At 33.5% G+C, this 25,071-nt stretch overlaps 5 protein-coding genes across 6 annotated transcripts; 1 reads left to right on the top strand and 4 right to left on the bottom strand.

Annotated features, from left to right (window-relative positions):
- Nucleotides 1-987: 987 nt before the first annotated feature.
- Nucleotides 988-2,085, bottom strand: LOC125585277. Its single transcript, XM_048754051.1, has one exon. It carries the CDS (start codon nt 2,083-2,085, stop codon nt 988-990), a length of 1,098 nt encoding a protein of 365 aa, XP_048610008.1.
- Nucleotides 2,086-14,969: 12,884 nt separating this feature from the next.
- Nucleotides 14,970-17,019, top strand: LOC106411949 (cytochrome P450 78A6). The gene is made up of 2 exons (XM_013852817.3): nt 14,970-16,028; nt 16,212-17,019. Exons 1-2 carry the CDS (start codon nt 15,060-15,062, stop codon nt 16,827-16,829), a joined length of 1,587 nt encoding a protein of 528 aa, XP_013708271.2. The 5' UTR covers nt 14,970-15,059; the 3' UTR covers nt 16,830-17,019.
- Nucleotides 17,020-18,018: 999 nt separating this feature from the next.
- On the bottom strand, nt 18,019-18,990 carry LOC106413730 (cytochrome B5). The gene is made up of 4 exons (XM_013854473.3): nt 18,824-18,990; nt 18,619-18,734; nt 18,476-18,542; nt 18,019-18,384 (listed from the first exon to the last, which is right to left on the bottom strand). Exons 2-4 carry the CDS (start codon nt 18,694-18,696, stop codon nt 18,125-18,127), a joined length of 405 nt encoding a protein of 134 aa, XP_013709927.1. The 5' UTR covers nt 18,697-18,734; nt 18,824-18,990; the 3' UTR covers nt 18,019-18,124.
- Nucleotides 18,991-19,639: 649 nt separating this feature from the next.
- Nucleotides 19,640-21,777, bottom strand: LOC106411729 (protein TILLER ANGLE CONTROL 1). 2 transcript variants are annotated; one of them, XM_013852541.3, is made up of 6 exons: nt 21,611-21,777; nt 21,464-21,509; nt 20,920-21,239; nt 20,336-20,683; nt 19,933-20,065; nt 19,640-19,856 (listed from the first exon to the last, which is right to left on the bottom strand). In XM_013852541.3, the coding sequence occupies exons 1-6, from the start codon at nt 21,614-21,616 to the stop codon at nt 19,843-19,845; spliced, it is 867 nt and encodes a 288-aa protein (XP_013707995.1). In that variant the 5' UTR covers nt 21,617-21,777; the 3' UTR covers nt 19,640-19,842. The 2 variants fall into 2 exon arrangements, with proteins under 2 accessions (XP_013707995.1, XP_013707994.1); XM_013852540.3 differs by having other exon boundaries at nt 20,920-21,245; nt 21,611-21,746.
- A 1,620-nt stretch (nt 21,778-23,397) lies between these two features.
- On the bottom strand, nt 23,398-24,938 carry LOC106416342 (serine/arginine repetitive matrix protein 1-like). The gene has a single exon (XM_013857205.3). The coding sequence runs from the start codon at nt 24,830-24,832 to the stop codon at nt 23,681-23,683; it is 1,152 nt and encodes a 383-aa protein (XP_013712659.2). The 5' UTR covers nt 24,833-24,938; the 3' UTR covers nt 23,398-23,680.
- Between the last annotated feature and the right edge of the window lie 133 nt (nt 24,939-25,071).

Raw genomic sequence — 25,071 nt, forward strand, 5'->3', positions numbered from 1 at the left:
AGTTTACATTTTAACAATATTAATAATTTTGATTAACTAAAGTAAATATAAAATAAGACATATTAAGATTATATTGAATAGGTCCAACAACTTTGTTTAAGTATATTTTTTCAGAATGTTTTTCTATTAATAGTATAGATTCGAGATCGATCGTACTAATTGCATGTATTTAACTACGATGATGATGTTCACACACCTCCATGCACTAGAATTATGCTCTATGTTTCATTATATAAAATGCTTATAACTTCTCTTTGTTCTATTTCATTTTTTTTTCAAATTCTTATACAAGTTTTTATTTATTTAGTAAGTTATAATTATTAGTACTCTGCAATATTTTTTGCTATTAGTTTGAATATTTTTATTACATGTTAACGAAATTCTTTATGTAAAAGGTAAAAAAAAAATATTTTTTAGTTCACACAATTTTAACCAAAACCTGTTATAAAATTAGACAAAAGGAATATGAAATTACCAAACCAATGTTTTTTACTATTTTATATAATTTATATAAAATAGTGAAACTTTATAAGAGATATAATTTACTTTAATGTTTTTAAATAACATTATCAAAATATAGAGTAAAAATAGAGATTGCTATTTTTCCTATATATAAAAGAAAAAATAACAATTTCTATTTTTACAAAAGAAATAAATGGGTTGAAATAGTTTTGACTCCGGTGTTTTTATAGCGTCGAAAAAGGTTTTTGCTTGATCTCTATGCATATACATATATATATATATTTTTTTTGCAACTGACTTTCTTAATTTAAATGCAAAAAAAAAAAAGTTTTACAAGCCTAACCTTAAGTACAGAGCAAAAGCCCAATAAGAAACTTTGTGAAAGAACCGAGAACCCAGGGAATAGAGCCCAATAGGCTCAGTAACCAGTAAGGGATTATCGAAGGAGAAGGAGTTGGGGAGCGGAAAAGACGATGAGACTTCTAGACTAACCACATATGCATCATCGAAGAGGATAGAGATGCATTAAGAGTCTCTGAAGCTGAAGATCTTATTCCTTAACTGACGATCAATGATCATGAAGAGAGTATCAACCGCTCTGAAGGTGTTTGCATGCAGTCGAGCGTTCCTTTCATTCCAAAGCCAGTAAATGGCCGCTTGCCAAGCCCAGATAGTGAGAAGACGAGAAGATCGAGTAGAGGAGAGAGAGACCATCTGTTGCAGGGAATCCTCCCAAGATCGCTGCGAATGGAGCCCACATCTTCGTGAGACAATAGACCATAAATCGAAGGAGAAATTGCAGTCCCAGAATAACTGAGAGCGTGATTCAGTTCTTGTGTTGCAAAGAAGACATAGGAGCCGATCTCTTGTCGGGAGGCGATCTTTGATCACAAGCCAGCAATGAAAACTATGTCTCGGAATCCCCCTTGAAGGCCAAGCAACCGACGCCCATTGAACATTTACCGACGTCTTGAATTTTAAACTAGTTTTCCCATTTATGTGCCACTCATAAAAGTCTGGATCTTCAGTGAGATTGATTGTCGTAAAAAAAACCGACCTTGCTGAAGGGATGCGCCATGACCCATTACGATACAGAGAGGCGATAGTCGCACTTGTCGGGATGCCTAGTCTTGTAGTACCAGCATCAAGGAAAGTTTCAAGGCATCCATAGGGACTCCAGTTGTCTGTCCAAAACCTCCCTGTCCTACCAGAGAATGACAGCGTTTTTATAGACCAGGAGGAGAATTTGGACTTCATTTGCTGCAGCAGAACATTACAGTTGGAGAGGGACAGCTTTCTGGAGTTGAGAGGAACCCCCAAGTATCGAAAAGGTAAACTTCCACATGACATTCCAGTAGATACTTGAATCCGGTTGATTTCATCATCTGTGAGTCCTGAGGCAAAGAAACTTGTCTTCTGCATGCTGATAGCCGGGCCCGAGCGGATTTCAAAGTCCTTGAGCACTTGCAAGACGCATTGCACAGACTCAATGGAACCATCTATGAAGATAAGGAGATCATCTGCAAAGGATAAATGGGTAAGTTTTGTTTTCTTGCAATGTGAATGGAACCCAAGTTTATTCTCCGTAGCTGCTTTGTTTAACAAGTGGGAAAGGCTATTCATTGAAATGACAAAAAGATAGGGAGAGAGAGGATCTCCCTGTCTCAAGCCTCTCTTCCCTTTAAAATATCCATCGACCATTCCGTTGTAGCTGATCATGTAGTGTGGTGTGCAGATACAAGCCCGGAGCCAAGATAGGAACTGGTCTGGTACATTAATTCCTTTCAGACAAGAGAAGAGAAAATCCCAAGACAGGGTATCAAAAGCCTTGGCGATATCCACTTTGATGGTAATCTTTTTGCTTCCCTTATTCCGATGGTAGCCATTGATCAATTCACCAGCCAGCGTAGTATTCTCTATGATTAGCTAGCATGTCCTTGATGAAAGCTGTTTGGCAAGGGAGTATTAGGTCTGGTAGGATAGTCTTTAACCGGCGAACTAAGAGTCTGGAAATGACTTTGTAAATGGTATTTAGGCAAGCGATAGGTCTATAGTCAGTGATCTTTGATGCCCCCGGGAACTTTGGAACTAAGGATAAAATAGTTGCATTCGCAGATGTAGGCAGGAACCCAGACAAGAAGAAATGCCTGACAGCAATCACCACTTCTTCCCCAACAACCTACCAAGCGGCTTTGAAGAAACCAGATATTAGTCCGTCGGGACCCGGTGCTTTGTTGGGATTAAGTTTGAAGACCAGAAACTTTATCTCTTCAGGAGATGGAATGGTTAGAGCAGTCTGAGCTGAGACCCTGAAAGGCTGCAACGAATCAAACTACTCTACGGAGGAGTAGATGTAGGCTGCTGAATGGACAGTAGGACCGAGGAAAACGAAATGAAATCGAAATGAAATAATAGTCTAAGAATAGGTTTTCAATAATTACGGGGTTCGACATGGCTGTTCTGATTTCTGATTAAGACCTTGGCATGGAATCTAGGTACGTTGGGCCATCTAAGAGCATTTTCTGAGGAGTTCTCACTCAACTATGGAGTTCTTTATACATTTATATGTGTAAATATGTAAAAGTAATAATATTTAATTATAGGTATTTAAAAAATAAGAATTTCATGCTAAAATATTTCAAATAACATATTTTTGGATATTCATGAAATACTCTCTTTACAAATGTTAATTTGTAACTAGTTTGATTTATAGAAAATTTAATCAAGTAATTCAACTTTACTAAAATACTAATATAAATTAAGTTAGTGTTTCAATTTTAAAATCTTAATAAGGTTACTCTGGTATAGTGTTTTGTTACTAAGAACATTAATAGAAAATATTGCAAGTGAGGCACTAACTCTGTGTTAAAGAAACAATTAATTATTAGAGATATACTAGTCCACAAGATATATCTTAATATCTTATGGACTAGATGTTAAAGACCGGTAACTAAATTCTGATTATAAAGGGAATCATATTAGCTGACAAAAAAAAGCGAATCATGTTAAATCTGTGAAGTTCAAACAAAAAATATTATATAACTAATATTGAAATAAGGATTAAATATGTATATATATATATATCATAATGATAGATAAATTCTATTCGTAATTGAGATATGTTTAAATATTGTGTATATACACAACTTTTTAAGTCATTATAATACAACTCAGTAATATATCTATTATATTATATTTTGCAACATCATAAATTTTAAATTGAAAACTTTTCAAGGTTAATCTTGAAGATATTGGATGCGTTTATTGTGGATAAGTCAGTGTCAATTTTTTGTGTAGTTAAACTTGTTAGTCTAACGATTTAATAAGTGATAATATTATTTAGTTAAAGATAAATGTAAGTGTTTAAAGTTAACAAAACAAAGTTAAGCATATATGCGTATTCTAAAAAATAAAAGGAGCAGAGGTGATAACACCCTACTGGAGCAAACGAATCTAAATTTTTTTTTCTTTTTTTTCTTGTATATTAATTTCATCTGTATTAAAGTTAAACAGAGACGAGAAAGATATAGACAAAACAGTAAAGTAAAAACCATTTTTTTTTTGCAACAAACTGATTTATAAATCTAAACGGGTAGTTCAATATAAAGTCGAGACATGGTTTTGGAGAGCAAACTTCGCAAGGGAGTCCGCTACACCATTGTGTCCGCGACCAATAAAAGAGATAAAGACAAATGAGAAGGATGAAGATAGTAGCTCGATATCCATGAAAACTCCAAAAAGCTCCACCGAATATTACTTCGAGTTTATAGCTCTCACGAGCTCATGTGAGTCGGTTCGAAACCAGACGTTAAGGAGAGATGTGCGCTTAGCTTCCTGCATTGCTTCCCTCATAGCCAGCGCTTCCGCCATGAAGGAAGAGGATATGTGATCGGGCCGCGAGCCTTCCGAGTAGATGCCATATGAGCTGCATTTTGGAAGCACCACCCGAGCCCTGCTCTTCTTGAAACAGACCATGCCTCATCCGTATTGCAGTAGATCACATCAGGGTTGGTAGGAGGTGTCTCATTACCTGTTTGTGTAGGAGAGTTCTTTGTTGTGTTTACCACCTGCGCAAGTAGCCATACGCGAGCTGCTACCACTGCATTCACTACCATGGTTCCCGCCGTAACTGACTTATTCTCAAACAAGAGCAGGTTTCGTGATGTGGACCAAACAGTAAAGTAAAGGCCATATTCTTAAAGCTTTCATTTCATCGTCACGTCAGCTGTGGACAGAAATCATTTTAGAAATTATTCAGAGATCTAAAGTTAAGCATCGAGCATATTCTCTGACAAATAACAATTTGACTAAAAAGAAAAAAAAAAAACTCTCGGGTCAAAGAACAATTAATTTTTATATTTCCTTCTTAGCATTGAACTTGAATCTAATCATATATTTCGAGATATCATAAAAACAGAACAAATATTCAATAATCTGCCTTTGTTATTTGTTTTTGTGTCCTCTCTCAGTTCGTCTTTCTGTGAAATAAAGAAAGACGTGGACAAACGATTTAACGGAATTGTGTGAACATTTTCCTTTACCATATTAGGATATAAAAAGAAGAAGATGAAGAAGATAAGACCGATTTTTAAGAACATACGAACCACGCCATATCTCAAACTGGATACTGAAACTGTATATGGTTAAAAATTTAGATATCAAATGACAGCCAAAAACTATTTAGTTGAGTGGTTTGATTCAGAGGCAAGACATGTTACAGAAAAAAAATCAGAAAGTATATGGAAAAATTAGTCTTTAAGGCATATATAAAAAATCTCAAGCAGTTTCGTTATCTTTATATATAATTATTCCAAGGTTTGGGGTGACTTATCTCTAATAGTTCTTGTTCAATATAGTCCAGATCAATTATTCAAGTCGACAAAAGAAGGATCAGTTCTTGTTTTATGGTTTGCAATGAAAAAAAAAATCGAAAATAGATTGGATATATTGAACTGTTAACTTCAATTATTTATTAAAATTTGTTTAGTTTCTATAGTAAAAAGAGAGAAAATACACAGTAACTTCTTGACTCTCGAATCATTTTTGGTCGACCACTATCTAATCATGGTAAAATGGGACAGTATCGACAAAAAGATATACATGTAGTTTTAACATTGATAAGAACTAATACAAATTGAATGTATTATTTAACTGGTTCGCTTTTAATAATTTTTAGATTTAGAATTCAAATAGTAACAGGCCATATATATTATATACCTTCCTCTTTTTGTTTTGAAAATACATACCATCCATTTTCTATGAAAACATATAGCCATATCTCTCTAAATGATTATTGGACAATGTTGCGAGTTCCATCTTTGTCAAATTTGCGAGTTCCATATGCGTTAATCTGTATAAAGTATAAAGATGATGTACACCGACACCGGCCCACTGATACCATATGGTATATAATAGTATAACACACATGTCATTAATTATGATCAAGAAATCGATCCAAATTTGCCCTAGCCACTATACTTCTCGTGAATATAAAAATTAATGATTCTAACACTATACCAACCAAATATACCAACCAAATCCGAATGATAACAATTTAGATGCTAGGTAGACATATATGCAGTATACTCTTTTTGTTTCAAAATAAAGGTTATCTTAAACTAAATTTTGTTGTTCCAAATTAGCTTTAATGTCATTTTTCTTTCAGTCAAATATTTCAAATTTTAAATAAATATAAATAAAACATAAGTTACAAGCCAACTGTTTTTGCATCACTATTGTAGAACAATTAATTTGTTATTCTCACTTGTTTAAAATATGTCAATTTGACATCTGTATTTGTTTAATTTTATTAAAATCCCCTACATATTAATTGAGAAACATTACAACTTTTTTTGTAGCCACGTGTCATCACTATGATGATTCTTAGAATATTTAGAGACATAAGTTGGTCCATCTAATTATATAATAAGTTTTTTATTAAATTAACCATAAATTCATTATTAATGTTCTTTATTATTTCCTTAAATAAAAGTTACGGAATTGCCTAATTTGTCTAAAGGATATATGAAAATTAATGATTTTGAATAATAAAGATTTGATAAAAATTAGTGTATTTTCTATGATATTGATTTAATTTCAATCTATTAAAATAAATTAAATAACCACATTAACCATATAATAAAAATTTAGATTTTTCTGTATATGTTATATTTTAAATTTTTAAAAGCGACTATAAATTACTAAAACTTTTACAAGTCTAACATTCAAATTTTGTGATCCATGGTTTTAAATTTTTTTTATGACAAGATACAAATGATTATAAAATAATATAAGTAAAAATATAATTTAATTAATTATTAAAATTAAAATATACATATATATATTGTTTTAAATTAAACTATATACCATATAAAATACATAAATATTTTAATTTTGAAATTTACTTTGAACAATTTCTTTTGATAAAAGGTTTGAACAAACATTGACAACTTAATTTTTAAAAATTATAAATTACTAAAACTATTTATCTACAATGAAAATTTTGTTATGAGTAATTTAAAGTTTTTTCTATAAAAAATACAAATAAAAATATGATTAAAAAACATCATTTAGTAGACATTAATATTAAAAATATACTATATACATTAATATCATTTAAATTTAATCATATATCATATCAAATAGGAAAAAAATTGTTTGGATTAATAAAATTTATATGTTCACACCAATTTAATTATATATCTAATAGTTACTGAATTTTTAATTATTTAATATATATATTATTTCATTATATATAAAAATATATAATATCTAAAATAATTTATATATAATGTTCATCGCGCGCGCAAGGTGTAGATCTTAATCTACTATAATAATGACTTTTTAAAAATCAACTATGTAAGTTTAAATTTTCATCATTGCTTGGCTATAGTTGGTACTGTTACATATACAGCGTACTATAGCTTATAAATGCCTATTAGCTATAAGATATGTGTTCGGTGCTATTAAACAATTGTCATGTATATATGGTCAATTTTTGAAATTAAACACATTAACGACATTTTAGTTTGCTCCATCTAAAAAAGGAAACGATCACACATTAACCTGCAAGGCTACGTTCATATAGAGACACCCCCTTCCAAGAAATTGACGTATCGATTACGGAACAAAACTATTGATGGCAAACCCCACATTCCAAACCTTAATTTTTATCATATTTTACTTGCTTTAAAACTTGGAAGTCTAATAATGTTCTACGAAATTCGAATAATTTGCTTGTATATTAGTTTTTTTTTAACTGGTTACAGGATAAAGGCAACATCTAAATGCCGATGTGCGATCATAATGAAAGTTTCTTAACACAAAGCAGTAGAAAGATAAAGACATTGTTATTGAACGAAAAGTGTGGTATAGTTTGGATAACTCATTGTTATAAATAATTATAATTAGCAATTCATATGTTTCTACTATAATTCAAAAGGTAATTATTAGAAACATGAATCACAACTAAATATTCCTCACTAACCCAGAATGTGTACAGTATATGCAGTATATATACAAGTGTGGTTTAGACTGATTTAGCCAAAGGAGACTTAAATAATTTTCAAACTATACAATAATTGATGCTAATAGTACATGCAACTGAAAAAAGTTTTAGGAATTTTCTTACGCTTTTACGGTATTTAACGTCAACCAAATTTTTAGTTTTATATTATAATAATCCGAATGCATAACCATAAACGTAATTTTTTTTTTGAAAAACAAACATAAATGTTAACACACAAAAAACTGTAGTTGTAGTTTATGCAAATAAGCTCAACCTCAGTCCTATGTATTACTGAAAAGACTGAGGTTGCGTAGTTAATTATTTTTTTTCTTGAACGAATGTTAAATTTTATTTTCAAAAAAAAACATGTTTACATCAGAGTGTGTGTGATCTATTGAATAAAATAGATCAATTCAACCGGCTATATTTACTCAAAGAACTCAAAACTGGAAAAATATTCACAGCATAGTGGCAAACCAAAACTGAAGTGTTCCTTCCATTCTCTTACCACCCTTCCCTCTCATCAAGCTGAGCTTGTTTCTGACCCCTTTCTCAACCATCTTCTTTAATGTTAGCAAAGGTAGAGACTGATCTCCATGGTTTATCTTGTTTCTTTCTCTCCACACCACATGAATAGCTGCTTGGAATGAATATCTGGTACAAAAAAGCTTCTTCTTCTCCATGTTACTATCTGTAAGCAACGCGTAGTTAATTTTTGTTCATATAGAAGGTATATAAAGTTTTGATATCTTATTAGTGTGTGTGTATATATATATTAACTACTAGTACAACAATAACGACATTCAATTCGACTGCACATATGTTATATGCCTATATTACAGTTTATAAATAGAAGTTGCATATGCATGGAAAATAGTTAAATGTTGAAATATGTTGTTCTGCCTCGTTAACTACCTGTATCATCTAATTGTAAATATGATGACCAAGTTGTGAATAAGTAGCTCTAAGTTGGGGGAAGTTGCAATCCTTATCAGACTATTTAATGACCAGTCTCGTCTTTGGACTGATCCTCACTGATTTTAGACCAAGACTATAACAAAACAAAACATATACATAAATAACCAAGACAAAAGAAGATAAAGCTATACTGTAATTGCTAAGTTGGCTATACTGTAATCAACGGCCAGGCACTTCTCAATGAAACACGAGAGACCTCCGACCGTTGATATAAGCCATCGACAAGAACTTAGCAACCGATGTTGGGACCATATTAGATTTTGTGTGTTTATCGAATCGTGTGGGGTTTGTCCGATTACCCATAAATGACCTATCTAGTCCATTTCCTTTGAGTTTGTTGAGGTTTAGGGGGTGGGTTACATGGTCATGTCGTACCAGTATTCAACCGATGCCAAGTGTACATATGTCAATTATACCACAGTCAGAAACTTGACACGATCACGCACTTTGTCGCTTAAACTTCACACGTGGCTAAATGAGAAAGCGACGGATTCTGATCAGTCTAATCTGGAAACGGAATTAACGGCTGTAAACAGAAAGCTGCCATCATCTAACGGCAAAGATCAACACAAGATACACTTTTGTCTGAGGAAGTGAAGAGAATTTTTTTTTCTCGGTACAATCGGCCAATCCATAGCTGAAGTCCTCAGCTGAAGGTCAAATACTCAATATTCATACTCTTCTTAAATTACTAATTCCAGTTGCGTTAGATTATTTGTTTACAAGTATAACTTGGAAGATATGATAGAAATACCACGAAACTTCTATCAGATATATGTTGTGTGGAATCTTTATATTGATATAAGAATTTTCGTTTTAAACATCAAGTTTAGCGGCAGTCGAGTTATAAACTGATAGCAACAATCATGTGGGCAAGACAAGGCTAGTTTCCAAAGTTCAACTAATTTTTGAGCCATTTTACCAAATATCGTATAAAATTATATTTTCTCCGCTTTAAAAAAATATTGTTAAATGTTTTTAATATTGTTTCACAAAGAATATTGTTTACATATTCAATACAAATTTTTAACAAATTTTTAACAAAATATATAAATAAAAGAAAGAAAAAGATAATATTTTTTTAATTTATGTGAAAAATATAAATTGATCTTTTTTAGTATAAAATAGAGGGAGTACATATATATAAGTGGATAGAAAATAACTATGAATATGTGATCTTACGACCTTGAACCAATAATGTTTAGTAGTTTATATATATGACATCACGTACGGACTAAATTTTGTAATAAAATGTTCAATGGATGGTGGTAAGTATAATAAGAGTTACAAGTCTTAGCGAACTAATTAAATCTTGTAGCTGTCAAAGCGTCATCTAGCACATACATAGGGAGGTTAGTACAATAATGTATAAATTACATTTGTCTCGTGGATAAGTTGTACTAACAACAAAAGGACGCGCTATTTTATATTTACAATTGAGTTCAAATCCTTTTAACTTTTCAAACCACGGTTAATTATAGCGAATTAACGTTAGTTTTTTAGTTAAATGACAAGTTTGTCTTATTACATTTTAAACAAATAATGAAACGCATATGTGGGCGACACCTATTGGAGAAATCTTTAATCGATCCCACGTCCATGTTTAAAAAACGTATTTAGAGTAGAATCTGTCAGGCCGTTATAAGTTATACAAGTACTCCTGAATCAAGACTGATTAATCAAGAACTCGTCAAAAGTTAAATAACAAAGGGAAAATTGTTTTTAGAGCAAAAAAAAATGATAATTATGTTCATTTAGACTAATTTTATATACTTTATGTCCTATTAGGTTAATTATTTTCAAAATGGCAATAATGCCCTTAAAATTGTAGTTTTTAAAATAATAAATAATAGGTTCGATCAAGTGGGATCGATCGATCCGAAATTACAAGGTCGAACGGATCGATCGATCCTAATCATTATACAGAACAAAAAACGCGGAGCATATACTGATCGACCTGGTCCATTTCACTCGATCGGTAAAGGTCGATTTCATACAGATCGACCGATCTCGAATTATAGACCGATTGATCTCGTACCCAGGTAAGTATTCCAAATCGATTTCTTGGTTTTCTTCGGTTATATCTGGTTTAATTCCCACGATTTGAACCGACCAAACACGATTTCAACTCTTTAAACTCGATTTCTTTGAGATGAAACCCATAATTTCTCATCTCCTTCACTAACAAAGGGGGAGAAAATCAAAAGTCTCAAGTTCATAAACCCTAACTCACTCAATTTCACACTGATTTGGTAGAAAATGTGAATTTTTTGTGAAAATTTTGTGAACAATCAATGAAATATAGAAGACGGCGTGAGAAGAAGGTTACTACGTTTTTTTTCGTTTTTGTTTCGTTTTGTTTTTTTAAATCAATTTTTTGAAAATATGAAAGTGAATATTCCCAAATATTTTGTTTTCATATTTTTAGGAACTGATTTCTTATCCGTAGAATACAGCTAATCTATAGAAATCGGTTTCTACAGGTTTTTAGAATTATAGTAATGTGTATATTTTGATTTCTACATGTTTTAGATTTACAGTAAATCTATAGAAGTCGGTTTCTACGTGTTTTAGATTTATATTAATATATATTTTTTGATTTCTAAAGATTTTAGATCGGTAGGTTAAGCGCGGAATGTGTATTCTAAATATTTTTAGAATACTCTTATTTACGTAGATCACGTATTCTAAACATTGTAGATTCAATGAAAAAAGTGGATTTCGTTTTCTACTTCGTATAATGTCATTTCTATTTTATCTAGAATAGAATCTGAAAATTATGATTTAAACATTTTTAGAACTGAACAAAATACCACTAAGTTTATATAGTTATTTTATCAATAGTTACTATTTTTCCGATTTTTTTTGCTTGTAAGACTATTTATTAAATTTATTTTCAAAAATATTAAAGAATATTATAGACAAAAATGACACAAAATAGATATTAGTATAAAAAGACATACTTATCATTGCGATAAAAAAAAAAACAATTTTCCCGATAACAAGTAACCCAAATCCATCGGCTACAATTTACAGCCCACAATACTTTTGTTGGTTATAACTAAATTTTGAATTGAATTGTTATATAGTTTGAGATAAACCCATGTTTAAAACAAACCCTATACTGTAAATGCATTTTCCTTTATGACGTTCAGTTATTAGAGTTCAGAATTGACTTTATTTTTACTTTTTACTGATAGATATGAAACATGGGCTCCATGAAATATGACATCATTCGAAGGAGCATAGATCCCATTGGATTGGAGAGGTAAGTCTCACGCGCCAACGTATGGCGGCGCTGAGCCGTAGATATTATTTGCTTGCTAGTAAAGGCACCGTTATGAACTCTAATCAAAAAAAATTTCTTAAATTTGCAATCAAATTTGTTGGTTTTGAACTTAAAGAGAGTACAAAAAAATCTATAGGGTAAGTTTTTCGACGAAATATAATAGACATGGTAGTTATATTAGAGCATCTTCAATGGTGCTTCATTTTCTACCTTTTGCTTCATTTTTTATTTCATTGGTACTTTATATTTTTCTTCATTTCTTCAAATTTTGAAGAACTGAACAGTATTTCTTCAAATTTGAAGAAATACATTTCAATTCTTCATTTTTTGAAGATGAACTCTTTTATTTACAAACTAATCCTTAACTTTTATTTATTGTTATTTTTTACTTTAACAAATTAAAAGTTTTAATGTCATCCAATTAATTTCAAATTTTACATTATTTCTTTTATCTAATTGAATGTTAATAACGAAGAATATGAAATTTTTGATTTTTAAGAATTTTATGTTCGATTTAGAAGAATTTAGAATAAAATAAGCTCATTTTTTTGTTTTAAAATACATTTTTAGTCACTTAATAGATATATGTATTTAGTGCTTTTTATAAAATCTTTTGTTTATTTGTTTATGTTATGTGTAATAATTGTATTATATAATAATTATTAATTTATAATAAATAATAATTGGGTCGAATTAATGTTAAAACAAAACAGATGGGTAAAATTAGTAAATTTAAAAAAGTATAAGGTGTTATTAATAATTAGTTATAAAGTGGTGGTAGAATATATATCTCGAATATTCCATTTTGAAGAAAAATATGAAGCAAACCATTGGAAATCATGTTGATTCATTTTTTGAAGAACTTCAAATTTTGAAGAAAAAAAATGAATTATACCATTGGAGATGCTCTTAGGAGGTGTTATTGGTTTATATATTTTGATTGATTTAGAAATCCATATAGTATTTATAAATCCAAGTAAAATATGCAAATCCGGAGGTTTTTCCTCGGATTTGAGTCTTTATATTTTTAACTAAAAAATCCAAACAAATCCATTATAAAATCAAATATATTAGTAAATTCGTACGATTGAATAACACTTGATTTGATATAGAATTTATGAATCATTAAACCAATAACACATTATTTTAATACAGATTTGAAAATCATAAAACCAATAACACTAGATTTAGTTAGGATTTTCAAATCCATTAAAATTCAACAACCAATAACCCCTAGTTAGACTATGTAATTTCAAGTATATTGAAAGAAATATTGGATGTGAAATTCAACAACTGTATAACAGTTACATGTAAATAAACAGACAGATAAGTGATTTAGATGTGATTTAGATAAGTCAAGTCAACTGGATTACACATTAACAGATAAAATTTATTTAATTAATACAAGCAGACTCCATGATTTACGTTTGATTCAACGGTCACGATGATAATTAAGTTAGCGTTTGCAATAAGTTAAGTTAATTGATGTAACCATCACATTACACCTATTTATTACATTCTTTACTCTGTACTATACAGTTAATTAATAAGATTCATATATTTTTCTATCCATTGCGATTAAAGCCACCTGTTGCAAACCCATTTGTTATTAAACAAATTTATTTTACTAATGACCATATATACACAATTAAAAGTTTTTATGTAAATCAATATTCGTTACATTTTTGAATCCATGTAAATCATCTAAACGATTACATTCAAAGTGGTCTTGCTTTTGTTCTAAACACCTTTAGTTTGATGTTTATTTATCAAATAAATCAGTGAACAAGACTCTGCAATCATCTTTTTCTTGTGGCTGAACGGTCTTGCTTTCTTATTTTCCTTTAAAACAATATTGGAATCAAATCTACAGGCACTTTCAATTTGTTAAATATAAGATATTCACACAAAAGAGATTCACAATCGACGTCGATCGATTCTAACGGAATCAAGCTTGGGAAGCCTAATTAACTAGCTAACTATCAGCACGGTATTAGTAACCTCTTGAAAGAGTATTTTAATAACATGTTGTACTTATATTAAATATCTCAAATATGAACATGTTATATTAATACTATGAATAATTTTTCCAAAATTAGAAAAATATCTTTTAAACTATATTTTGGCCATACATATGTAAAATTTGTTTTTTTCTTGCAAAGTTAGCCGCGAGAGACACTATTATACTCTCTTCATTTTATATTAAGTGTTGTTGTAGAAAAAAAAATTGTTGCAAAATAGGTGTCGTTTTAGCATTTCAAATGCACATTTCATTAACTTTTTTTCAAGTTTATTTTTCTATTGGTTAAAATATGGTTAGGTGTATGGATAATGATGTTTTTATACAGAAAATATACAAAATTAAATATTTTCTTAATTTGTGTGCACGAATCTAAAATGACACTTAATATTAAACAGACGAAGTAGTTGTTTTTTTTTAAACTATGCTAGTTTTTTTGACTAAAAAAGACCAGCATAGTCGAAATAATAAATTTACATAGGAAAATAACAAAACAGAAACTAAATTTGTCGAACGATGAACACATTCTTACCGCAGAGAGAGACAATAAAATAAATACAACTACACAAAATATTATTAAGAAAAAATGTTCCTCTAAATTATATACTAAAAGACAATATATACTAGGGATAGTACTATACAAATACATAAATAAATGTTGGCATTTATTTTAAGGAGTTCCGATTTTCTATATAAAGACCAAAGCTATCTGTTGATCTTTAAGCCCCACAGACCAAAAGACACTCTCCTTTAGTTTCTCTCCCTTCTCTCTTATAGCTTCACTTGCATTCCATTGATCCCCCATGGCTACAGAACTCGAAAGCTCCTTGATCTTTGCCCTTCTGTCCAAATGCAGCGGTCTAAGCCAAACCAGTCTCGCTTTTTCTATACTTGCCATCGTAATCGTCTGGCTCGCCTTCTCTCTCTTCTTCTGGACCTATCCAGGTGGACCTGCATGGGGCAAACACCTCTCTCGCCGGTTAACTAACAAAACCGGAACGGTTATTCCCGGTCCAAGAGGGTTCCCTTTCGTGGGAAGCATGTCTCTCATGTCCAGCACTCTAGCTCACCACCGAATCGCAGAAGCAGCCGAGAGATACGGAGCCAAACGGCTCATGGCTTTCAGCTTAGGCGAGACACGCGTGATCGTCACGTGCAACCCCGACGTGGCTAAAGAGATTCTGAATAGTCCAGTTTTTGCTGACCGGCCGGTTAAGGAATCAGCTTACTCTCTGATGTTTAACCGGGCGATTGGTTTCGCGCCACACGGTGTTTACTGGCGAACGCTGCGAAGGATCGCTTCGAACCATCTCTTCAGTCCTAAACAAATCAAACGCGCGGAAACGCAGAGGCGAGTGATCGCTAGCCAGATGGTGGGGTTGCTCGAGAAACAGAGCAGTACTAACAGGCTCTGTTTTGTCCGTGAGTTGCTCAAAACGGCGTCGCTTAGCAACATGATGTGCTCTGTTTTCGGACAAGAGTACGAGCTTGATCAAGACCATGTTGAGTTACGTGAATTGGTCGAAGAAGGTTATGATTTGCTCGGAGAATTGAATTGGACCGATCACCTTCCTTGGTTATCGGAATTTGATCCACAGAGAATCCGGTCTAGATGTTCCGTACTCGTACCGAAGGTAAACCGGTTTGTATCCCGGATTATATCACAGCATCGTACTCAAACCGGTGATTCCCCTCGTGATTTCGTGGCCGTCCTGCTCTCCCTTCATGGTTCAGACCAATTATCCGACCCGGACATGATCGCCGTTCTTTGGGTAATTAAACTTTATAAATCTAAATATTTCTTTAGAAATTCCGATAAAAAAACATGAATTTTTAGATGGAATGTGACATGTGATGGGATAAATAAAGCATTAGAATATTTATCAACAGATTCTATATAAAGTAATAAATAATTAAATACTAAAGAATTTGCGGTTGTTATATTTTTATTACAGGAAATGATATTCAGAGGAACAGACACAGTTGCGGTTTTAGTCGAGTGGATCCTCGCTAGGATGGTGCTTCATCCAGATATTCAATCGACGGTACAAAATGAGCTTGATTCGGTAGTCGGAAAATCAAGAGCCGTCGATGAGTCTGACTTGGTTTCACTTCCGTATCTGACGGCTATGGTGAAAGAAGTTCTGAGGATGCACCCTCCAGGCCCACTTCTGTCGTGGGCCCGTTTGGCCATAACAGACACGATCGTTGATGGTTGTCTTGTTCCGGCGGGGACCACAGCAATGGTGAACATGTGGGCCATAGCGCATGATCCACATGTGTGGGTTGATCCTTTGGAGTTTAAACCCGAGAGGTTCGTAGCGAAAGAAGGTGAGGTGGAGTTCTCGGTTCTAGGGTCGGACTTGAGACTAGCGCCTTTTGGGTCGGGTCGGCGGATCTGCCCTGGGAAGAATCTTGGTTTGACTACCGTTACGTTCTGGACCGCGACGCTGTTGCATGAGTTTGAATGGGGATCGTCTGTTGGAAACGGTGTTGACTTATCTGAGAAGCTGAGGCTTTCATGTGAGATGGCTAACCCTCTTGCTGCTCAAGTGCGTCGTAGGCGCAGTTAAAAAGCTTATAAGAAAATGGAAGGTTCTAATTAATGGAAACAATGTATTAACTAAGCAGCTTTTTAATTAGAACTAACATTCTTATATATACGTGTGGTGTTTGTGTGTGTGTGTGATTTGTGAGTATGAAAGGTGAGTGATGTGTCTCTATGTTGTAAATACAATGAAAAGTAATTTATATTGTTATGTTCTTGATTTGTGTCTAAAACGTAATTTATTTACTATCGTATAAGGTAATTAAAAAAATCACCGTGGTTAGTCCAAAAACCACATGCGTTTGTAACTTTGTATACTTCAAATATAGATGCCGCCCTAGTCAATTCTAAAAATACAACCCGCAGGTTTTCGACCCTGGCAAATTAGTTCTCCTTAAGCTATACAACTCAACACATTCTTTTATTAAAAAATTCTAAAAATCAAGATTGCAATCGTATATAAAACTATAAAATCTGTGTCGTTAAAAAAACCCATAAAATCTCTTTCGTGATTATGGAAATGATCTTTCAGAGTATACACACTCTGGGAATTTTTTACCTTTTATATACTAATATTTAACCAGCACATGTAATCCACGCTTTGAATATTTAAAGAAAATAAAATATATTTATTGACAGCAAATATTGACTTAAGAATAATATTTTCAGATTTTTTTTTCGAATATCCAATACTATGCACGAAAAGAACAACACTTCGAGAACAAGTAAAATAATTAATTATAATTACATTGTGAAATCGAATAGGTCAAATCAATTGATAAGTTTTAAAACCTACAACATTCTTCAGATCTTTGTATCCATAAAGTGCCAAAAAATATTAACAGACAATATGTAAGTTGAAATTATACATGTGGGTTTCATATCTTTTTTTTTTTTTTTTGGGTTTCATATCTTTATAGTAAACATATATACAATAACCTCATTTTATATATATCACGCCCATTCCTTCCTCCTTTGAGAAGTTGTATATCTGTCTTACTTTCTACTTGTTTTTTCTTTGCATATGTACAGTTGTATACAATATAACGAACTACTACTTAGTGTTATTTGAGCTTGCCTCACCCATTCATCTTTTGGTTAATGAAATTTTGTTTTAGTTGATTGTTTTTTCTATAACATATCAAAACGGGCCTGTTTGCTACGGCTCAGTCACAAAAAGAAATAAAAGCTTGAACTCCCATTCACGGGCCAACTTTTTGAATAAGAAACCCATTGTTATTACGAACGCACAAGACCAAAATAATACTAGTACAACAATATGAAACTATGTGATGGATGTTTCTTTCCAACATCAATCTTTTAACTTGTCTGCTTGTTGTTGTAGAATCTGAGAAAGAAAGCAACGCCGAGAATCAAGAGAGGAATCAAGTATACAAGCATCTTGTTTCCAGTTTCTTCTTTTGTGGTTTCAGCCGTAGATTCTTTCTCCCACGGCGGAATATACTTCGCCGTCACCGGAACCGTTGACTTGTCAACGTCACCGATACAATATTTCTTCATCGTTTCTTTTGCTTCATTGCTATGATTCACATCGTCGAAATCAGTCGACGCGTCCTTTCCTTTTTTAGTAAGTTGTCAATAAATTCACACAGTTACGTAAACCAAAAGAAATCGAAAAAAGGGATTAAACCAATAATTATTTGTACGTACCGGTGACGGCGAGTAGAACATTGTCACCGCCAGGATGTTCGTCAATGAAACTGCTGATGTCATAAACCTGTGGATACACTTGTTTTAGATTCATACACAGTAGAAGACTAAGAAAAAAAACAATGGATTCATGAAAAAGAGACCTTTCCGTGGATGAGAATCCAACAATCATTCTTGCACTTATGTTTAGCCACATCATGAAACGAAATAAGATTCGCCATTTGATCACTCTGTTGCTCTTACTTAGAAGTTAATTAACCTGAAATAGAGTTTCATTAGACTTCAAATATATAACACTGAAACAAAATTAAGAAAGCAATTGAAGGAAGAATTTCCACGATAACGAACCTAGATGGAACAAAGCGCAACTTATCGAGACCACACGCGGTCTGTTTATATTGTAAGCTGTGAAAGAAACTCTTGTATATTGTTATTTCTTGATTTTTGATTACATTACCGTTAGTAAATAGGTTAAGGCGTTGAAAAAATGTAAACATGGTACCTACCATAATGAAACGTGAAGAATATGATGATTGTAATTAAATGGTAGCTGAGACGCGCAAAGTGCTCAGCGACCTCAGGTTGGTGAAGTCCTTCACGTTTTTTTATCACGTAAATAAATATAAAGGAAGTCCAGCATCATTATTTCGTTTTGTTTAAACTTAAGCCTCAAAGTCACTTTTCCTCATCAGGCCCAATTAAGCAAAAGAGGTTTTTCTGTGCACAAAAAAAAATAAAAAAAATAAAAAAAAGCAAAAGAGGTTTTCCGGCATGATTATTGGAAAGTTACTCTTAACTTTTAACTAAAAAAGTTAAGAGACGGGTTCTTATATTCCATTAAGAACTCCACCCTAAGAATCCCCCAATAATCATGCTCTTAGAAATAGTATTTGTTGGGCAAGTTGTTTATTTTTAGAAAGAAAATATTCGATAATTAATAATATGTAATTGGCAGAAGTCGATGATTAGCAATGAGATTTCATCACTCAGTGAAAATAAATGCAAAATCTTTGGGATAGGTTCAATTTTTATTTATTTATTTATGACATTTTAAGAAATTACCTATAGACTGACTAAGCTATAACATGATGGAATAATACGTCTCAGACTGATACTGGACGAATTTGTTTTGTTACAGAGAAACTTGTAGAACGATGCACGAAGAATAAAACACGTTGTCACATAATAATAAAATAAAATATGCGTAAAACAGAATTAAACAGTAACAACTCCGTAATGGTTTGTGAAAGACAAGCAATAATTCTTAACGATACGAACACCCTCAAAAAAACAAAAGAAAACAGAAATCACAAATAATATGAAAATCATACGTCCAGTAATTGCTCTCGTACGACGTCGTGGGACTTCTAAGCCACGCAATCTGTTCAATAGCGCAGATGATTAAAAGAAAGATAACTATTGATAGCTAATTATGTAAATAATTCAAAAAGACGAACCTGGAACATTAAGAAGATAAAGTGTCTCGAGAGCTTCACATTTCAGGGCTGGCTTGTATGGACCGTCCTTTTTAGAAGCCTTAGTCGCATCCATATCTGGATGAATCTTCTTCTTTAGCATCCTCTTTATCATCTACAATCATATATATAAATAATGTTGTAATTGTACACATCAAATGGATATATACACACCTATAAGTACACTTACTAAGCAACCCAAGTGATACTAACAAGTAACAACAACAGACATGCGGATAAAAAGATACTAAATAATAATAACAGACATGAAACATCAACTTGAACTTGACGTGACGTCGTTTCGCTGGCATAATAGAGGCACTCAGGCACATGTAATACATTCTTATACCATCATCAATGTTGTGGAATCAAATAAAATATTTACCTGATGCACTTTCTTGATTGGACGCGAGTCATGCTCTTTCTTGATTGGACGCGAGTCTTCTTTATCTTTGGGCTTTGAAATGATCATCTTCTTAGCAAAGGAGAACTTACTAGACAGCTTTGACCCGTTTTGTTTATGATATTTAACCTCCTGGCCATCAACATCAAGATTACGGTTCTTTGGTTTCTTCTTGTCATGCTTCGTATCATCGTCTTTTACTCGGTCTTCCAGGAAAAGCTCGGCTAGTGTTGTCCTCTTCTTCTCCGGCTCCACCTCGGCCTCCGCCGCGGCCACGATCACCGGCCTTTCAACCGTTTTGACCGACTCAAAGTGATTAATGCATAACGCCTATATCCATAATACGATAGATATCACGGAAATCAATCTATCAGAAGATGAGCTAATTAATTTTAGAATATGGATTTTCATGAAAGAAGTATACGATATCAATTATTTCATCAGAGTATTTGAGTCAAGATAAAAAAAATACCTATACAAAATGCGGTGATAAAATGTTTGAAGTTATAAATTCATTCAAAACGAAAGATGTTGTCAAAATATAGCTTATCAATATACGCACATACCTCTAAATCCTCATGATGATCATAAACCTTATTCTCATTGGAGATAAGAGGGTCCGACTCTTGGTTGACGTTCTTGATGATGCTACCATCGACTACGACATAGTCCAAACCCACACTCTCGCATTCATCACCATCATCTATTTCGGCTTCTTCTTGAAATTTCAAAGTGTCAAAACCGAATGTGCCGATGGTGAGAACTCCATCGAACCAGTTATCAAGAGCATCCACTAACCCAACCTGATCCAGTATAGCTTTCGTGTTCTTCTCTATCTCACTTGTTCCTTCACCTCTCTTCTTTTTCTCGCTTTTCGCCACACCATCTATTTCTTTCACCACATGAAAATACACATGTTTCTAAATACAGCTTGGACCAAAACTATGCTTTTTGTAACACGAGAGTATATATATGTTCCATATAAAACTAAATAATAAACAGGGAACCACATGATTGTATATGAAATCTAATATTTAATTAAGCACACGATACTTCTGATAAGCGAAATACTGATTTAGGAGAAGCAAAAAACAAAACAAAATAACTAACCTCTGATGACATTTTGGTGCAGCTTCTTCTGCACCCAGTTAAAGATCTTCGGACAAAATCCAGAAAACAAAGAGATATTATATACGCTGAGCTATAAAAAAAGGAACTAAAAATGCATACAAGTGAAGGAATAAAAACATTACGTACCGTCATATTATTATATTTTCTTCCTGAAGAGTTTGAAGCAAACGAATAGTGTGAAATGAGAAATTTATTGGACACTCAAGGGGAGTGTTTAAGCTCCTGACACGTGTCAAGAAATGGACAGTGGGTGAGATAGGTCTGAGTTTTGGGAGACAATACCAATCAGTAGGTGCCACATGTCAGTGGTCTAGTGCTTATCTGGTCTCGATTATTAATAATTGCTTTTTGACCTGATTACTTATACTATAATCATCTCCAGTTTTGCCTTCTTGGCCTTCCTTTGGTTCATTTCTTGTAATATTGTTGGTAGGCTTCTGCTGCTTTCAATGCTTTATCGTTTTTATTTGACACTGAAGGAACAATTCGTTGCACAAAAGCGATAGTTTTGGTTTCAATCAATTTTCGTCACACTTTAGATATCCTATTTCAATAATTCTCATTTCAGCAATTTTGTACCACCAGTAGTTCGTCACAGTTAAGTTGGTGTTGTCGTGCAGTGGAATGAATGTTTTACGTTGTGTCACTGATACCATCAAAAGTTTGTTCGAGGCCAAGAGAAATATTACGATCCAAGATCCAAAGTACTCCTATGCATAACCCCCCCCCCCCCCCCCCCCCCAAAAAAATTCATTTTAGCAACGGTGGATCCAACCTAGTCGAATCAATGTAATTAACTTCTTCTCTAGTCTCCATTACCATTTTGTGATGGATTTTGGTACAAACCCACAAAAGAAATTACGATTTTACGGCTAATCCAGCTTCTCCCCATTTCGTCGGTGTTTAATGGTTTGATAAAGAAACTATAGTATCATCACTATTAATATTAGGTAATCGCAAGGTCGTTGGATACCTATTAAATCATCAAATCATGCACATGCAAAGTACCCCCAAGCTTTTAAAGTATAACACAATAACCCCACACACACTTCACCCTCCTTTCTCCTTGTCACTTGCATCTTGTTCCTAAGCTTTTGTTATCTTTTGCCTAATAATATGATCACTTTAGTTCTCTTACACAACTTTTCGAAAGCATTATGGTAGTGTTTATGTACACCAAAAGGTAGTGATATTTTTGAAAAATAATAAATATATAGAAGTTTAAAATACTAAAATATCCAATAAAATACTTATATAAACGTCTACATATAGTATACAGTCTTCATTTAGTTGGAAAACTATTTTCAACCTGTTAGACGACTTATTGTCTCTAAAAACAACTAATAATATTCATATAATAGGACATTGAGATGAGACGTTATATCATGCATTTTTCTTTGCCCTTGTTTACTCAGCAGTATGTATAATCAAACAGATATCATTAAGTGGATGAAGTATATGAATACGTTACACCAAAAAAAAAAAAAGTATATGAATACGTTGGGATATTTATAGAATATTTTGTAGGATATTTATGTAAATAAAAGGGTGCCTGCGGATTTATCGAAGCATGAGCTGCGCTTTACGGTTTATGTCTCGTAACGGACACACGAAACTAGACATTAGAAAATTTAGCAGAAGTTAATTGAACTGATTTGAAGGTCATTTGATTAGTAACATGATTAGTTCCATGTTTCTTTCACGTAAGTTTGTCGATGGTATAGTTCAAAAAAAAAAAAAAAGTTTGTCGATGGTGTCTGGTGACCATATCCTTTTGGAATATATTATCCAAATCGTTACCCCTATTTATCAAGATACAAATTGTATACATAGGCCCAAAATTCAAAACCGCAAGTGTAAGATAGGTCTGTCCAGTATAAATTGGGCCTTTAGAATTATAAGAGCCCATGCAGTGAATATGAAACAATTTCATCATTTTTATCTTAATAAAATCGATATCTCATTGATCATGTCAGAGAGAACCGTTTACAAGTAAAAAAGAAAAACGTTTCAATAAAACGAATCAAAGCCTCCATATAAGTAAGAGGGGTTTCCAAAAGCTTAGAGAAGAATCAGAAACCACTAACCCCACTTATATTTTCTTATTCTTTATATTTATTTAATCAAATTGAATTTTATTACAATGTAAACACAAAACCTTGAGCATTTTTTTTTCCAGAGATATCTTTTAGTTTATTAGTTGGTGTATCCACCGCCATTTTTACCGTACGTGTAGTCCTTGACGTGGAAACCATTGCCGGAGTCAGGTTTCCTAGAGATTTTAAGATGAACGCCAGGATCGTGATGAGTCGCCGTCGAGTTGTAAACGATAGAGTTGTTAATCATCTGGACGTTACTGTTTATAAATGCTTTCATCGGAAGATTACTATTATTAGCATTATGGTTCTTCGTCGCTTTCTTCTTCCCTTCTCCTTCATCACTGCCGCTGCTGCTGCTGCTCTGAAGTCGCCGTCCCTTCTCTCCAGTGCCGTGAAAACCCCTAGAGGGATGTGTTCCTGCTCCTCCGGTTTTGTTGTCTGAAGGAGAACGTAGGATCTCCATTACAGCACCTTTGTTTTCACCTGCAATGGTGATGACTCGAGAGCGCATTATGTTTTCGGATTCGGAATAAAATGGCTGACGTGGAGTCTTCTTGGTGTTGTTGCCTTGATGATTATGATTAGGATTGTGGTTATGATGGTTTGGTTCTTGGAGTTGGTTTGTTTTCTCGGCTGTGAGAATTTTTTTCTGAGTTGTTTCACGTTCGGAATGTAACTGAGGAGGTGGGAGAGAGTAAGGAGAGAGTACTCTCGGTGATGGCGCTTTCCGAGAAGTCCCTGATTCAGGTTTTACTGACCGAGTCGAATGAGCTGGACTCGGTGGTGAAGTTGGCTTTCGCGGTGGTAAGGCTTCTTGAACCTCTTTGAGAGATGGTGGCGGCGGCGTGTATGACCACCTGGGTGGTGGTGGTGGCGGCGATGGAGACGCAGCCTTTGGTGGGGTCGGTGGTGACATGTGGCGGCTCGGCGGTGAATGATATGGAGACCGCTCTTGAGGAGGTGGAGGTGGAGGTGTTCGCTGACGTGGAAGGGAAGTACGCTGACGTGGAGGTGTTCGCTGACGTGGAGGTGAAGGAGGTGTTTCCTGACGTGGAGGGGGAGGACGCTGACGTGGAGGAGAAGGAGGTTGTTGCTGACGTGGAGGTGACGGTTGTCTTGCCGGCGTTCTGACCACGACCGGACGGCGAGTGGTTTGTCGGGGTTGAGGAGGAGGAGGTGGGTCGCTTGAGGCTTGTGATGTAGGCCTAGCGATGCTAGAGAGACGGAACCATGGACGAACGTTAGACATTATCTTATAAATTTTGCAATGGAAGATGTTATTAGAGTGAAAACACGATGGAACGATTCATATTATGTAACCAGAAACTTATATATATATACAAGTGTGTTGAAGAAAAAGGAAACACGAGAAACATGAAAAGAAAAAAAGCAAATGGAGAAGAAAGGTATCAGATCCATGCAATAAGATTTCCAGCTTGCAAAAACCACATTTTTACGACTAGTATCAATCGTTAAGTTTCATTATCA

The sequence above is a fragment of the Brassica napus genome, chromosome C4 (genome assembly GCF_020379485.1).
Source record: "Brassica napus cultivar Da-Ae chromosome C4, Da-Ae, whole genome shotgun sequence".
NCBI classification, from domain to species: Eukaryota; Viridiplantae; Streptophyta; class Magnoliopsida; order Brassicales; family Brassicaceae; genus Brassica; species Brassica napus.

Coding starts and splice junctions, on each gene's coding strand:
- LOC125585277 (XM_048754051.1), bottom strand. CDS start 2,085: ATGAATAGCCTTTCCCACTTGTTAAACAAAGCAGCTACGGAGAATAAA.
- LOC106411949 (XM_013852817.3), top strand. CDS start 15,060: ATGGCTACAGAACTCGAAAGCTCCTTGATCTTTGCCCTTCTGTCCAAA. Junction 16,029..16,211: donor ACATGATCGCCGTTCTTTGG/GTAATTAAACTT, acceptor TTTTTATTACAG/GAAATGATATTCAGAGGAAC.
- LOC106413730 (XM_013854473.3), bottom strand. CDS start 18,696: ATGGCGAATCTTATTTCGTTTCATGATGTGGCTAAACATAAGTGCAAG. Junction 18,543..18,618: donor GGATTCTCATCCACGGAAAG/GTCTCTTTTTCA, acceptor GTGTATCCACAG/GTTTATGACATCAGCAGTTT. Junction 18,385..18,475: donor TGTTCTACTCGCCGTCACCG/GTACGTACAAAT, acceptor TTACTAAAAAAG/GAAAGGACGCGTCGACTGAT.
- LOC106411729 (XM_013852540.3), bottom strand. Junction 21,246..21,463: donor GCACCAAAATGTCATCAGAG/GTTAGTTATTTT, acceptor ATGTGGTGAAAG/AAATAGATGGTGTGGCGAAA. Junction 20,684..20,919: donor ATCATCATGAGGATTTAGAG/GTATGTGCGTAT, acceptor TTATGGATATAG/GCGTTATGCATTAATCACTT.
- LOC106416342 (XM_013857205.3), bottom strand. CDS start 24,832: ATGTCTAACGTTCGTCCATGGTTCCGTCTCTCTAGCATCGCTAGGCCT.